Source organism: Dermacentor silvarum, chromosome 4 (assembly GCF_013339745.2).
Source record: "Dermacentor silvarum isolate Dsil-2018 chromosome 4, BIME_Dsil_1.4, whole genome shotgun sequence".
NCBI classification, from domain to species: domain Eukaryota; kingdom Metazoa; phylum Arthropoda; class Arachnida; order Ixodida; family Ixodidae; genus Dermacentor; species Dermacentor silvarum.
Window position 1 is genome coordinate 42,014,034 of NC_051157.2, and position 15,550 is coordinate 42,029,583.

General features: G+C 45.4%; 1 protein-coding gene across 1 annotated transcript in view; it reads left to right on the plus strand.

Annotated features, from left to right (window-relative positions):
• The first annotated feature begins 40 nt into the window (after positions 1-40).
• The window catches only part of LOC119449870 (RNA cytidine acetyltransferase-like), a 36,429-nt gene continuing 20,919 nt past the window's right edge, over positions 41-15,550 (plus strand). The window contains exons 1-8 of the mRNA XM_037713152.2: positions 41-241; positions 614-705; positions 1,059-1,181; positions 2,091-2,262; positions 2,490-2,666; positions 4,719-5,042; positions 11,306-11,544; positions 13,332-13,429. Coding sequence (XP_037569080.1) covers positions 134-241; positions 614-705; positions 1,059-1,181; positions 2,091-2,262; positions 2,490-2,666; positions 4,719-5,042; positions 11,306-11,544; positions 13,332-13,429 — 1,333 coding nt within the window. The 5' untranslated portion in view covers positions 41-133. The remainder of the gene's footprint in view (positions 242-613; positions 706-1,058; positions 1,182-2,090; positions 2,263-2,489; positions 2,667-4,718; positions 5,043-11,305; positions 11,545-13,331; positions 13,430-15,550) is intronic.

The following is a 15,550-nucleotide window of genomic DNA, read 5'->3' on the forward strand; positions in this document are numbered from 1 at the left end:
TTAGGAGATAACTCAAGTAGAGCGAAAACAGATTTGACGTCACTCATAAATCATGGCCCCATCCAGCGCGCATATCGCCGCTAGCGTGCACGTGTAGTGTGTGTTGTGCGGCCGCATGCGTTAAATACCGGCAATGACACGCAAGAAAATAGATAATCGGATACGTGTGCTAATTGAAAATGGAGTTCACACTGGCCACCGAACAATGTTTGTCATCGTCGGCGAAAAGGGCCGCGACCAGGTAAATGTATTCGCTACGAGTTCTGCCACTCTTTCTGCGCGACTATGAGAACTGGGAGCCCGTTTTTAAAGATAAATATTTGTGCGCTCTCACCACCTTTATTCGCATTTGTCTCGGCATGTGCAAAACCAAAAACAGAAGTTAGTCCGTGCGCTGTGGCATGTCGGTGCATACGGTGTTCGATCCGATGCGTTACTTTAGTACGTAAAGAGCCTACGGTTTATTTATGAAAGCGGCGCAGCCCGCATCTGAAAGGTTGAGGGCACCACGGCAACTGGTAAAGCGGAATAGCGGGGCAGAAAAGAATCCTTCGCGGTACTTGCGTTGTGCGATGGTTGTGCTAATAACTTGCCCTATGTGTTCCTCGAAAAGGTTGTCATACTCCACCACATGCTTTCCAAGACGACGGTCAAAGCTCGGCCCTCTGTGCTGTGGTGCTACAAGAAGGAGCTGGGATTTAGCTCGTAAGTAACATCTCCTTTGTAATCGATTGGTCATGACGCATGCAGAGCTGTGGCGAATATTTATAGATTTATCAGCTGATGAAACTTTGACAGTTTCATGCGTGCCTGTTAACTAAAAGTCTTGTGCAGACGTTTCTAACTTGATCTTTAACTAGTCTATATCTTTGTAGTATTACCTCTGCCAGAGATTATACGACATTGCAACTATTTACATCTTACTACCAGCTTGTTTATTGAAGGTGCCTGTATTGCAATATCATTATTTGTGTGTCTGTTGATGCTAAGTATGTACTATGGATATACTGATCTTGTATTGCTGAACATTATATCAATCAATTTCACCCTATTTTTAGGCATAGAAAAAAGCGAATGAGGCAACTGCAGAAGAAAATCAAGAGTGGCAAGTTGGATGTCAATGAGGAAGACCCATTTGAGTTGTTCATTGCAGCAACAAATATCCGCTACTGCTATTACCAGTAAGTCACTGTTTTTTGCACCTTGCTTTAATTATTTCTTACACAGTAAGCATTACTGCATCTCCTGGAGAGACTGTGCACAGCCAGAATGCTACCTCTTGGGTCCACTGAGACCTTCTTGCAAGTTTCTGGACGAGATATCGTGGAGATCTCGCAGTGTTCTTGCAGACTTTCACTCAGTGATATCGTAGCAATCTTGAAGGCTTTTTCACAGAAATCTTGTGTAAGCCTTGCATTAATACTGCAGGCTGTGTTATAATTTTCTTGCCAAAGTTTCACTGACATAAGGCTCATATGACAAATGCAATAAATGCGGTTGCACTTAATATGGTGCTGCGGATCAGTTCACTTTAGCTCTAATGAAAATGATCTCAAACTATTGATGCTAGCTATGATGAACCAATGTGCATCTCTGCAGGCATTGAGGTTGCTGTGTACTACTGTAGTTCTGGTGGCCTCCTGGAAATACCCTTTGTGTCCTGTGTGTAAATATGGTTTATATAAATAGATTTTCTTCCTCCTTGTTACTATACTGAATGCAGCTGGGCCAACCAGCCTGTTGCTGGATCTGGTGAGCAAGTGAACATGCATTAACACTAATTTCAAGACGTGCGTAACAGTTATGACAATTGTTGGCTTTGTATATATGGGTAATTGAATGTCTTCGGTTGTGTCATTATCATCATTCCACCACGGTCATATTTCTTAGTGAAAAGAGTAGTGCTAATTGTCTTTTAAAAAGCAGTGCTTCATGTTCCGTTCAAATGCATAAAAAATGGTATATTCATGTTTGACTATTGCCACTTCTTTCTGTACAATACGTGGTCAGTGTAACCTAAGCCTCTAAGGTATTGCCCAGACAATAAGATGCCATATGTGTGATAAGGCCTGTGTGCTTCTTTTATGTAGTGAGACACATAAGATACTCGGAAACACTTATGGAATGCTGGTCCTTCAAGACTTTGAGGCCATGACTCCCAACATACTGGCCAGGACTATAGAGACCATTGAAGGAGGCGGCCTTGTTGTCCTGCTGCTGCAGTCAATCACATCATTACGACAGCTTTACACGCTTACTATGGTAAGTTCTTCTCTTTGCAGCTCGTTTCATACTGTGAAAAGCAAAAAAAGGAGCTAGCATATCTAAGAGGAATGGTAAAAGATAATGACTTGTCATTTCAAATAAGCTCAGTGGACTTCTCTTTTCAAAGGATTCCTTTAGAAGGTTGAGGCCTGCAAACTTAAGTACAAAGATAGACAAAATAAAAAATAAATAAATGACTTGCTCTTTGCGTTATCGTTTTGCAGGACGTTCATGCACGATACCGCACGGAAGCTCACAAAGACGTGGTGGGACGCTTCAACGAACGCTTCATTCTGTCATTGAGTTCTTGCGAATCCTGCCTTGTGGTAGACGATCAGCTGAACATTTTGCCAGTTTCGTCGTTTGCGGCAAACATCAGTCCTGTATCTCGAGCTGCTGAGGTAAGCCTACTCTTTACAGGTAACTAGTAGTGTTTCTAGTCATTTATGCCTGCAACTGTACCCATGGTGTATATGTAATGTGCAGTTTTTATATATTTTATGATTGTATGCATCAATTTGCTTTAGCTTAGGTAATAATTACATTGGATAAGTTGCCATGATCTCGTAACTGTTCTCGTCACTCGTCACTTTTTTTTAAACTTTAACTTCCAATTTTTTATTCGCTGAATCTGTTAAACAAGTTGTGGGGGCTTTAATACAATAAAATGCTTAGTGAAAGCTTCTCCTGGCAGTACACAATAGTAGCACACTTGATTAACAGAAACTGTGGACTAAAGTGCGGAACCACAGGGCTTTATTAGGTGCATTTGTCTCTTTTTTTTAATTAATGCCTACTTATAAGTGAAACAAGTGCCTTTCCCATTCGAGTGGGGCTTGACAATTTGAGTTTTATCTTTTATTGACTCCATCAACAGCAGCAAGGTATGGCCATTTTTCGTGTGAGTTGAGGACATGTGCTTTTGTAAATGTCACAGCTGTCCCCGATTCGTCGTCGGCGCGAAGTCGATCGACGGGGTAGACAAGCTGGTTGGTCGTTCCGTACTCAAGCGAGCACAGTGAAAAGAGTCAGAGTCGGGAGTAAACAAAAAAAAAAAAGAAAAAAAAACAAGATATTTATCGACTGATAAATATACACAAGTTAATAAAATAAAATAATAAGAAAAACACAAGACAGACTAGCACACCTGAACTTAATATCACACAATGATGAAGACAAATAAATACGAGCAATTAACAGTAGATATACAAATGAAACAGTGCGAGGATCAAATACACAAGAATACACTTAACAGTATTTCACTAAAGCAAACTTCAAAAGAAAACAAATGGTGTCATACGCATGGCCGGGCAGCAGCAGCAAGTCCATAAACCGTGGAAGTCGGTGCACAAAGCTTTCCCGAAGAATGCTGGCGGTCCGATCTTGTCGAGGTGGATGCAAATTGCTGGGCTGGGTTTCCCGGGAGTCTAGATTTGACGTCTTCTCTCAAGCAGGTTGAGCTAACTTGAGGCGAACTACCGTGAGCTTCGTTGCAGACGCTGGTTTGACGTCTCGTACGTCAACAAGTTCCTCGGAGTTCCGACGTGGCCAGGCGGCCCAGGCGATACTGGACGGCACTAGCCCCCCAACGGCTTCTCAGCAGCACATAGGTTCAGCTTCTAGACTAAATAGCAAGGCCCAAAACGTGCGCTTAAATAGCCTCTCCTTTCCCTAGTTCCCTATGTAGGGAAACTGCCGCTATGTGGAGTTCTCCGAATTCACGGCTCCTAGCTCCCAACAGTCTTGGCCGCGTCCCTTTCACCATGGACGAAGAACCGCAGATTCTTCTCTCTCCCAATGTCAAGGGCCAAGGTCGAACCCGGCATACCATGCAGACGTACACGCACACTTCTGGGTCCGTAATCGGCGTGTCGCGTCTGGAATCGAGATGGCAGCCCGAGCGGCTACGACGCTTTTGACGCCCGTAATTCGGCGTGTCGATGTCGAGTAAATTATACGCTGCACAGTCAGGAGCCCACGTTTTTGACGCTCGTAATTTGGCGTGTCGTTAATCAGCGTCCAAACCATTCGATAGTATGCCGCTCCGTGACAGTAAAGAAGGGATGATTTGTCATGTAGGCCACACTTAGTCGTGTTGCTGCAATGGTATGAAGCTTACATTCAGTTCCTTGGTGCTAAAACAAACTCCAGACATACTTTTGAAGGAACTTCATTTGGCCAGTAGCGTAATATTGTCCAGTGAGACTTTGTGGTGACTTTTCAACTTAAATGCAGGGTTACCTACAAACTTAGCAAAGTCACTCCTTGCTCTGTACAACCCTTTTTCTTTCTGAAGGGAGCAGAACAGAGAAAAATCTGGGAGAGAGAACTGCTGTTGTGTCCATCACATTTTTGCTATAAGCACTGCCTCTAAACCTTTTCAGACCTTCTCTTTTCATCACAGTGTAAGATGACTGAGTGATTCTGATTCAGTGATAAATTTCTGTTCTCAGGACCAAGAGACACAAGAGCTGTCAGAGTTGAAGGAATCTCTGCAGGACACGCAGCCGCTTGGAGTGCTAATAAACTGTTGCAGCACATGCGACCAGGCCCAGGCAGTACTCAAGTTCGTTGATGCCATTACGGAGAAAACTTTCCGGACCACTGTGGCTGTAACGGCAGCTCGAGGTCGTGGCAAATCAGCTGCACTAGGCCTGGCTGTGGCTGCTGCTGTGGCGTTTGGCTACTCGAACATTTTTGTCACCGCACCTAGCCCGGAGAACTTGAAAACGCTGTTTGAATTCATCCTCAAGGGCTTTGATGCTCTTAAATATGAGGTATGCCTCTCACTTTGTGGAATCTTTTTGATGTTTGTTGGTTTCGATACTGTTGTGTTTTCATACTGTGCCACACTGCTTGTGAAGATTTATGTATTTGCATATATATATATGTTGTGTTTTCACGAGTGCTTAAAGTAATACATACAGTGGGACCTCGTTAATTTGAACTGTGCTGTGTTCCTGTCGAAATTATGTGTATTGCAATGTGTGAAAACACCCGGTAATTTAAGCATGTAAGTGTTTGCGATGGTTAATTCGAACATACCACGCTGCCGACCATGCTCTCAGCAGCTGGAACTCGCGTGGCTGAGCCTGCGACTGGTAGTGTGGACGTGGACCAACTGCTGTTCCCATCTTCCATTGCTAGTGTCATATTTTGGCACATCAAGCATTTAAAAAAACGTAATAGTAAGATAGTGGTGTGGGTTACTTGTGAATTTTGCCTTCAGGTTTGGCTTCACGGCAGCACGTGCTGCGCTGCTGTGACGCCACACTTCCACAACTTGTCACTCGTGTGCTAGGTCATTGCACATGTGCCGCCTAACGAATGTTGCATTAAGTCCTCCATTCAATAACTTCCTTTAATTCTAACTTTGCTTAACTTGAACAAATTTTAGGGCCCCTTCGAGTTCTAATTACAGTATAGACCACTTATAACGTAACCGCTTATAGTGCAGGACCGGATATAGTGCGGTCTTTTCAGGCTCCCGTTAATTTTCCCATAGCACTCCATGTATACACATATCGCTTATAGTGCAGTTGGGGGAAACGAAATACCGGTTACAGTGCGGCTGCCTGGGAGTACGGAAGTCGGCGGCGACGGCGAACACTCCCCTCAAACGGGCGCCCCAAGGAGTGCTCGAGGAGGAAAGAGAGACGAAGTGGAGGAGAAGGGCACGTGGTGTGAACGAACAGCCAGTGAGGCTGAAACCAGAATCTTGAGTGCGAGTCACCACGGCGCGCATAGCGAGCGAGGGCCAGGAAACTGCCATCGCTGGCCAACGCTCACTTCACAATAACGGCAGTAAACGAAACTTCAGGGAGCGGGCGGCGCCGGCACGGCATGGCGAAGGGCGCACGCGGAGACCGTGGAATGTGAGGGAGGAGGGCGGCAGGGAATCGGATTTCGCCTCGGCAACTCCGCCGCTTCGGTGGCTCCCCTCGCCCTCCCTCGTAGCTCCCTCAATTTCGAATGTCACCGTGCGCGCCCGCCGCCGTGAAGGCGCCGCCGCTCCAGACGGCCTGGCGCCAGCTCCCCGAAGTTTCGTTTTCTGCCGTTATCGGGAAGCGGGCGTTTGCCGGCGTGGGGGGCAGTTTCGTTGACCTGGCCTGGGAAAGCGCTGCTGCTTCCCTCTTCGCCGTAGCCGCAGCGTGCAAGGTCAGCACGTGACTAGAAAGTAGAGGAAGCATAAAGGAGAAAGAAGGGTTCACTGCCATTTTCTACGTGTGGCTACGGTAGCGGGTAGCGTGGCTGAGACGTCGGCACGTACACGCATGTTCCGGCGCAACGCAGAATCGGCGACCTTGCCATTTGAGAGAGGGTGAAATTTCCGCCGTGTTTTTTTTTTCTTTTTTGTTCGCGCGCGACATTGCGGGGTCTCTCCTAAGCTTTTACTCTATGGCGGTTGGAGGCACTGCCGCGTGGTTTGGTTCGAATTAATGAGATTCGACAGTAAATTGAATGCAAACGTTCTAGCCGCATTCCTCGACTGTCGCATACGCGTGGCGGCACGGTGCACATGTTTTGCATAGTGCGGGCCTTGAAAATTGTTGCTTTGGTTATAGTGCGGTACCGCTTATAGTGCGGATATTCGCGACTCCGGCGACTTGCGTTATAAGCGGTCTACACTGTATTGAGATTCGACTGTGTTTAATTATAGCTGTTTTGAAATAAAAGCACGGTTCGTTTGGAGACATGCCATCAGTGGCAACCATGGGGTGACAGGTGGTATGTGGTAATTAGTTGCTTTGTAAGAAAATTTTATTAATTAACTTTCAAACCTTTAATTTCAGTGGCCTCATTGTAACAGCAAAATTGAAGCAAACCTCTGTGCAAACCTTAGCAACTTTTGGATCTGTGGAAAATGTGATTACCTGTGGTACTGTGGCACGGCGAATTGTGGCTTTCGGTGCATGGGAAATTAAAACGGGGAGGCTGAAGTGCGCGCACAGACATAAGCAGTAACATCGCCTTTTTTTTTGGGGGGGGGGGGGGTGATATGCAAGCTTCAGCCTTCCAATTTCGGTTTTGTGTGCTCTGAGAGCCGCAATTCGTTGTGCCACAGTTCCATAGGTAATCACATTTTTCCTTATTCAAAAGTTGGTATGGCTTGTACAGAGAGCTCGCTCCAATTTCACTATTATATGATGAGCTCTCTGAAATTAAAAGTGCAGAAGTTAATGAATACACTTTTGTTAATGAGTGACTTATTACCACTTATGAACTGTCCCCCCATGGTTGCCATTGCTAACAGCATGTTGTCGAACAAACAACCCTTTGTATTTCAAAATGGCTATCTTAAATATAACTTATAGCATTTGTAGAAACACGCGGTATATATAGAGTAAAACAATAATTATAATGAAGTTGAAGTGGGAGCCAGAATTGCTTCGTTATATTGTGAGGGCGAGGCTGGGGCGAGAGGCTTGAGGCTGGGGCGAGAGGCTTGAGGCTGGGCATGAGGCAGTAACGTCGACGCAGGTCGACGTCTTTATTAATGTTGGCAAGGCAACAATACAAGGGCTAACGCGCACTAGCGCGACTCAACACGACAGTCCTCCATCGCAGCGCGGCAGACACTCTCTCAGCTCTCCACTCCAAACTAAAGGCGGGAAAGCAGGGGAGAACGCCAGACAGGTGTTGCCATCTGTCGGGCGACTGGCGAAGTGGACGTGGGAGTCTCGGAGGCACCTCACATCCGGCCCCACTTTTATGATCAAAGTCCTCTTTGATTACAATGGTCAACTAAGGCTCGGCAAAGGGGAGAAAATGCTAGATAGACATGGACAACAGGCAATGTATGGCAATACTAGGCAAGAATGGCGAGGCAGGAAAACAGAGGCATATGACAGGCAAATAGCAACAGACGAGGCAAGGCAATAAATGTTTTACATGGATTAAAGTCAAAATAGCGATGACAAACTCTAAAGAAATTGCAACAGGCACAAGCACAGCACTTTCAAAAGTCCACTTCATAGTCCTGAAGATGGGTGGGCGGTCTGCGCTGTCTGACTGGGCGCTGAGCGTTCAGCGGCAAAGCAGCTGCAGTTTCTGAGCTACGTGACACACTGCTGGTTGATTGCTGTAGGCTGGGCGGTTCGCACTGCTGAGGGCACGAAGGCGAATCTTGTTCAGAGGACGAAGGCAAAGTTGACGCTGTGTCTTCCAGGCACTTCACAGGCAGTGGCGGCACATAACGTTTCAGTTGTGAAACGTGCACTGTTCTTGGCTGAGCAGAGTGCCTGGTGGACGGACTTGAAACCTGGATGGCCCTAAATGTGGCAGGCGTAAGACGTTCTGCTAGGCGGTAGATGCCTCTGAAGCGAGGGGACAGTTTCTCAAGCCCTTGAAGCACAGGTTGTTGGCGACGGACCCACACAAAATCACCAACACTGAATGTATGCGGACGATGCATTCTGTCATAGATGAGCTTCCTGCGATCTTGAGCGTCTTCGCAGTTAGCCATGGCCTCAGTACGATGTGCTTGGACATCCAGAAGACGCTCTGTGAGCGAGGAGTTGCTCACTGGCCGGTAGCGTTCCGCTGGTAGCCTTGGGATGTACCCGTAGAGTAGCTCAAATGGACTGAAGCCAGTGCTTGTATTGAGTGTGGTGTTTACAGCAAATGCTGCTTCCTCTAACTTAGTTACCCATGATGGCTGATTTTCTGGGGAGGCCTTGCGGAGGACAGATAACAATGAGCCGTTGCTGCGCTCGTCCAGTCCATTGCCTTCTGCTCTATATGCTGCAGAGTAGTGTATCTCAACCCCGTGGAGGTGCATGAAGCGGACAAATTGAGTAGATTCAAAAGCAGCACCGTGATCCGAGAGGCAGTGGTCAGGCGAACCAAAACGATAAAAGACACGATGCAAGTGTTCGATGACTTCTTTTGCACTTGTGGAGCGAACAGCAGCAGGTACAATATACCGTGTTGTAAAGTCTATGACATTCAGGATGTAGTGGGCAGTCTCTGTGGGAGGCATCATGATGTGGTCAATCGCAATGATTGAAAAGGGTACATCGGATGTAGGCATGAGTCCCAAAAGACCAACATTCTTTGACGTAGGACGATTATACATTTGGCATGTTTGGCATGACGAAACATATTCTTTCACGTCAGCAGCCAGTCCTGGCCACCAGTACCGGTCTGCCAGTTTACGCAGGGTGCGGTCAGTGCCTAGGTGGCCTGCACAGTCATGCATGGAATGGAGAATGGCTGGTCGCATCTTTGCAGGAACAAATATAGCGGCAAGTCCTGTAGATGACTGCTTGTATAAATCTCCGTCTATGTCCACTAGCTCGTCTGAAGGGCCTGCAGCCATGTGCTGACGTGCTGCTGTACACTGTGGATCTTCTTGCTGCAATTCGGCTAATGAACGCCTGTCACAGAAGACACCGAGTGACAAACGTGAAAGGTGATCAGCAACCACATTTTGCCGGCCAGGCCTGTGCGCCACTGTGAACTCAAACTCAATCAAGTCCATAAGCATGGATGTGAAGCGCCGTGAAGGTCGAACGTTAGCAGTGAGACAGGCAACCGTCCAGTTGTCCGTGAGAAGGCGAAACTTTTTCCCCAAAAGGTAATGGCGAAACCGTTGTGTCACTGCCCAGTGTACTGCTATGCACTCCCAGACGTTGCTGTGGAGTTTCTTTTCATCGGGGGTGAGTGTCCTGTCGACTGCGCCAAATGTGAGGGCGAGGCTGGGGCGAGAGGCTTGAGGCTGGGGCGAGAGGCTTGAGGCTGGGCATGAGGCAGTAACGTCGACGCAGGTCGACGTCTTTATTAATGTTGGCAAGGCAACAATACAAGGGCTAACGCGCGCTAGCGCGACTCAACACGACAGTCCTCCATCGCAGCGCGGCAGACACTCTCTCAGCTCTCCACTTCAAACTAAAGGCGGGAAAGCAGGGGAGAACGCCAGACAGGTGTTGCCATCTGTCGGGCGACTGGCGAAGTGGACGTGGGAGTCTCGGAGGCACCTCACAATATCCATTATTGCATATTCTGCACTGTGAATCTCTATGGGGATTTTAAGGGGAATTTCACTTACTTTTTTATACCGATTAGTATTACGTTATATTTCGTTTCGTTATAACAAGCTTTGACTTTATATCCTCAGGACTCATTTGAACACTCCAAAAATCTTAATAGCTTATTTTACTAGGGAAGGGCAAATATTCAAGGTCTCAAATGGAAATTGAATAGCTTGTGTTGGTGTATTATGTGTTTGATTTGAGAACATGAAATGTAGTATTTCTTTAATATTCACTTCTTGCCAACTATACGGATGCAGTATATATGTTTGAGCTTAATAACAAAAGACCCACATAACAAGTGACCACCTGCTTCAACTGCTTCCTCTTTCTCTTCTCTTCTGAGTAATGTGTACATTGTTTTTCTGGTGACTGCTTTTCACTGGTTAATCACTGTTGCGAAGTTATTGCTCAATGCAAGACACGCCTTCATCTATCGAAGCTTTCTCGAACGTTGTTGCTGGTTCGATAGAGAAAGAAATTTGTCCTGTAATCAGATTGCATGCGCGATGTGAGTAATGTTGTACATTTTAGAATGCGCGCGAGCACCAGCGATTACACTGAAATGTACAATGAGTTGGGTATAAATAGCCAATGCACCTGACCTGCAGATGAAATTTCGGTGATTGATGACTGTGTTCGCCACTTCTGTTGTGCGTGGGTGTAACTCGTTTTTCTGCATGCAAGTCCGCCCAATAAAGAGTTAGTTTCGTGTCTCGCAGTTGTTCCACTGTTCGGTTCATCACCGTCTCTACGTCGTGACAATATCGAGGTCATTGTTAACCTTACATTGGTGCATAAGCTATGCAAGTTTCTGCATCTGGTTTGCATGTAGTTCTGTTTAGTTACTTTGTTTCATTGCTTTCGTTGTGATTGCCCTAGCTGTCATGACCTTTCCTTCCTTAAGGGCAAAGGGTAGTCACCGGTCGCCCCTTTTGGTAGACTCCACTGTCTGGTATTTTGTATGTGTACATGCTATGTGTCAATTGCTCGTGTTATTGTGACAGGAGCATCAGGACTACGAAGTGGTGCAATCGACCAATCCGGAGCTGAACAAAGCAGTTGTGCGTGTGACAGTGTCTCATGAAGACCACCGCCAAGTGATTCAGTACGTGCATCCATCAGATGGGCACCTGCTTGGCCAAGCTGAACTTCTGGTGATTGACGAAGCAGCGGCCATTCCGCTTCCCCTGGTGCAGAAGCTCCTCGGCCCTTACCTTGTCTTCCTCTCATCCACCATCAATGGGTAGGCGGTGGTCTTTGATGTATTTTTACGTAAGCATTGTCTGAATTTAGGTGTTCAAGCTCTCTGTACAGCCTACCTGCCTTTCGTGGACACTTTTGCTAGGGGTGTTGGAAGCACTTTGTGGCTAGTGTGGCAAAGAAATGGAGGAGCAATTACTTGTCTGCCTAATATCTGCAGTGGGGGTTGTCAGTCTTACAGACGTCCTGGGAAGTAGCTCTCCCTTAACCCGGCCGCGGCGGCCACATTTCTATGGGAGCGAAATGCAAAAATGCCCGTGTGCCGTGCGTTGGGTGCACCTTAAAGAACCGCAGGTGGTTAAAATTAATCTTGAGTTCCCCACTACAGCGTGTGCCTCATAACCATATCGTGGTTTTGGCATGTAAAACCCAGAATTTTTTTTTGTTTTAGCTCTGCCTTAACAGGCACACTTGAAAAACCTCATCCCTAACACTGCCTGCACCATCATGTATAGTCATCTTTCACACACAGCTCATGTCAGCTAATGACTCTGGCTACGAGATTCGTTATTTGTTTTTGGAAGGAGAATTTGGCACATGCAGCCAAGTGTGTCCTGTCGACATGATGCTACAGTAAAAAGTTGTTAATTCCAAGTATGCCGGACAGCGGAAAATCCTAATTTAAGCGGGATTTTAATTGCCCAAAACACAGAAGAAATAGGGCAAAGCTGCGTGACACAAGCATGTCATGTTATTTTCCATGTAGCAGGACTACTCAAAGTAATTATTTATGCAGGATTGCTTGGTGTGGATGGTACTGCACCAAGAGTCATGATCTCTAGCTAACTAATCACGCGCAGCATCTCACATTCGCCATTGCTTCACTCAACAAAACTGCGGACGACGTTCAGGGACTTGATAGCCATCGCTAAAGCAGGCTCACGAGTGGGCTCATTATCGTCCCTGCCATCGCCTACTGGGACACTGTCAGTGACTTCTTCTTCCACGTTAGCTGTGTTCAAGTAGTCGGCGAAGCCTTGTCAGCCTAGTCCATCCCTCCCATCGCCATCTTCATACATTACCAGAAACGTTCACATGACCAAAGTTTTTCATTTGGTCGGGAATTGTACGCACACAACACACCAGTGGTGGAGAAAATGTTAGAACACAACATCACATGCGACACTGCTGGTATTTACAGGGGAAAAAAAAAAAAGAGAGAAAACAAGAACGCAAAAGTGTCACGTTTATTGATGATACTCTGACTTGCTTTTTTGTAACGGGTGGAAACACGTAAAATTAAAGTGCACAGTGACACAATGTTGACAATTCGCACAGCTGTACGGTTTATCAGTACGCACATCACGGAATCTAGGGCTTGCCCAATCAGTGCTGTCCCAAACGCAGTCCCAGGGACGGCTATTTCGGATCTGATCTCGAAGGTAATGCATTTATGTAACTGTAAGCACCAGAAACAAAAATGTGAGCTGTCAGATCACGTCATTGCTGCCATATTTATGACAGTGCCTTCGATACATGCAAAGCTGAAAGTGTGTCGCAGCATGCCTGTCTCTGAGGCTATAACTGGAATCTACAAATTATCCGAATAGATGTGCATGGGCTTTTCAAATTACACGGTATAATGTGCGTTGGAAATTATGGGACTCCACAAATTCTAGAAATTAATTGAATTTTCAATTAAAGCGAAATTGAATTATTGAGGTTTTACTGTATATCATGACTGAGGGGACAGGCACTACTTATTTACTTCTATAAAATGACATGCCTTATCTCGCATCTTGACGTGTTTCATGGTGCCTTTCTTTGTAGGTATGAAGGCACAGGTCGATCTTTGTCCCTGAAGTTGATTCAGCAGCTTCGACAGCAGTCTTCTGTTGCATCAAATGAAAACAGCAAGTCTATTGGAGGTGAGCAAATGTGTAACTCTGTTTCTCATTTGGTAGACAGAATGGGAAGAGTGCCCATTGTTTATTTTTCCAGTCAAAGGTAACCCTAAGGTATGTTATGGTTTCAGGAACTCACAAATACTCTCTATACTGTAGAATCTCGATGATATGAATCTCTTGGGATGGGGCAAAAATTCGTATCATCCAAAATTCGTATCATGCAAGAGCATTAAAGAATCGGGAAATTAGGAGAAGACGTGGCAATGAAATGGCCAACTTATTAAATTTCCTACCTTTAAAATGTTTTTTTTTTCATATCTTCACACCTTCCTTTATCTCAGCGGCGAAATATTTGGAAAAAATACACAGCAGAATTTGAGAAAATTTTACTTCCTTGGTGTGTTGTTCTCGAAATGTAGAAGGAAATTAGGCTTCGGGAGGTGCTATTGCACTGCTGATCGCGTTAGCGTGGTTTTCAGTTGACTCAGCGCCGCTAGCTCAGATAAGGGAATCTGTTTACTTTTCTTTGCAGCCAGGAACCTACTTCGGATCGTGAGGTATGACAGGTGGTAAAGGTAGAAAAGTTTCGAAATGTCATCAGGTGCCGAAGATGACGGAAGGTGTGTAATACCGATATAAGGCTACCCACGGAATTGAAAGCCCCCAATCTTGCTGATGTGGCAAGATTAGGTCGCATGCGATTGCCAGCTCCTGATAAAGTCACAAGCTGTTTGAAAACGGCCGACAAGTTGCATGATTGTACTGCACAAAGCAGATTTTTTTTTGGCGGGGTCGATAGGATGCACGAGGGCAAAGTCAAGGCTGAGTGATGTAGGTCAGCCTGATAACAGGAACACAACAGTGCATTGGCGCAGCCGCTCTGCCAGCTTGCCAACAGCCAGTGTCAGATGCTGCCGGCACCCCAGCTCCGTCAGTGATTGCCACGGGGCGGCTTGATTGTTCATATCATCTACCATGGTGCGAAGAGCGGTTAGCGACATTTGAAATTTTGCACATTGTAAGCCAATGGGCTTGGGCTGGGACTTTTGAAAAATTCGTATCATCCCAAAATTCTTATCAAGCGTGATTGTATCATTGCGATTCTACTTAGCGCTATGACTGCTAGGTATTATAATGTGAAAAAGATGCGTTATTGTCCCCTTGTATGTTTGAAACAAATATGCAGAAATGGCATTATCTTTATTATTAATTTTTTTATTTTTTATTTTTTTATTTTTATTTACAGTATACTGCGGTCACGAAGGACCATGCAGGTGGGAAAATATACAGTTTCAAATTCACAAGCACAGATGGAGCCGTAAGGCACTCAAGCTCACAGAAAAGGGAAACAAAGCAATCTTACGCATATCTAGAAGTAGAACAGCGCAGCCTGTCAAGATAACAAAATAACACAGTTCATAGTAAGTGACGCATACTATAAGAATAAAAGTAAACAAAAAAAGAACTCTTCCCGGAATACGTCGGGTGCGTAAATACAGTATTTGCAAATTATGAAGTAGGACTGCATCAATAAAGCACGTAGTGAGAAAAACGACGAAATGCAAAAGTGAAAGCGAAAAAAAAAAAAAAAAGTCACATGAACATTCAGTGGTTTACTGCATTTCTAAATCGGTAAGTAGCGCACTTTCAAATGCACTTGCAGATTCTAAAGAAACAATATTTTCAGGCAGCGAATTCCAATCAGAAATGGTTCGTGGAAAAAAAGAGTACTTAAAAAGATTAGTGCGCGTTTGATAAGAAAGTAGATTATGTGAATGTCGATTTCTCGATGTACGTGACAAAAATGGCTGAATAAATGCACGCGCATTCACATTAAGTCTGTTGTGATAAAGCAAGAATAAAAATTTAAGTCTTGATATTTTCCTGCGCTGCTCTAAGGTTGGAATCTTATTTGCCAGCATTAAAGATGATGGTGAATCTGTTCTCTTATATTTGTTAAATATGAAGCGTACTGCTCGCCTCTGTACCATCTCAAGCCTTTGCTTATCTTTTTTGTAGTGGGGATCCCAAATTACGCTCGCGTATTCAACTTTAGGCAAAACGTAAGTTTTGTAGGCGAGAAGCTTTGCATCGGGGGGCGCGTTTTTCAGTCTGTGCCTAAGTAGGCCAAGTTTGCGAGTA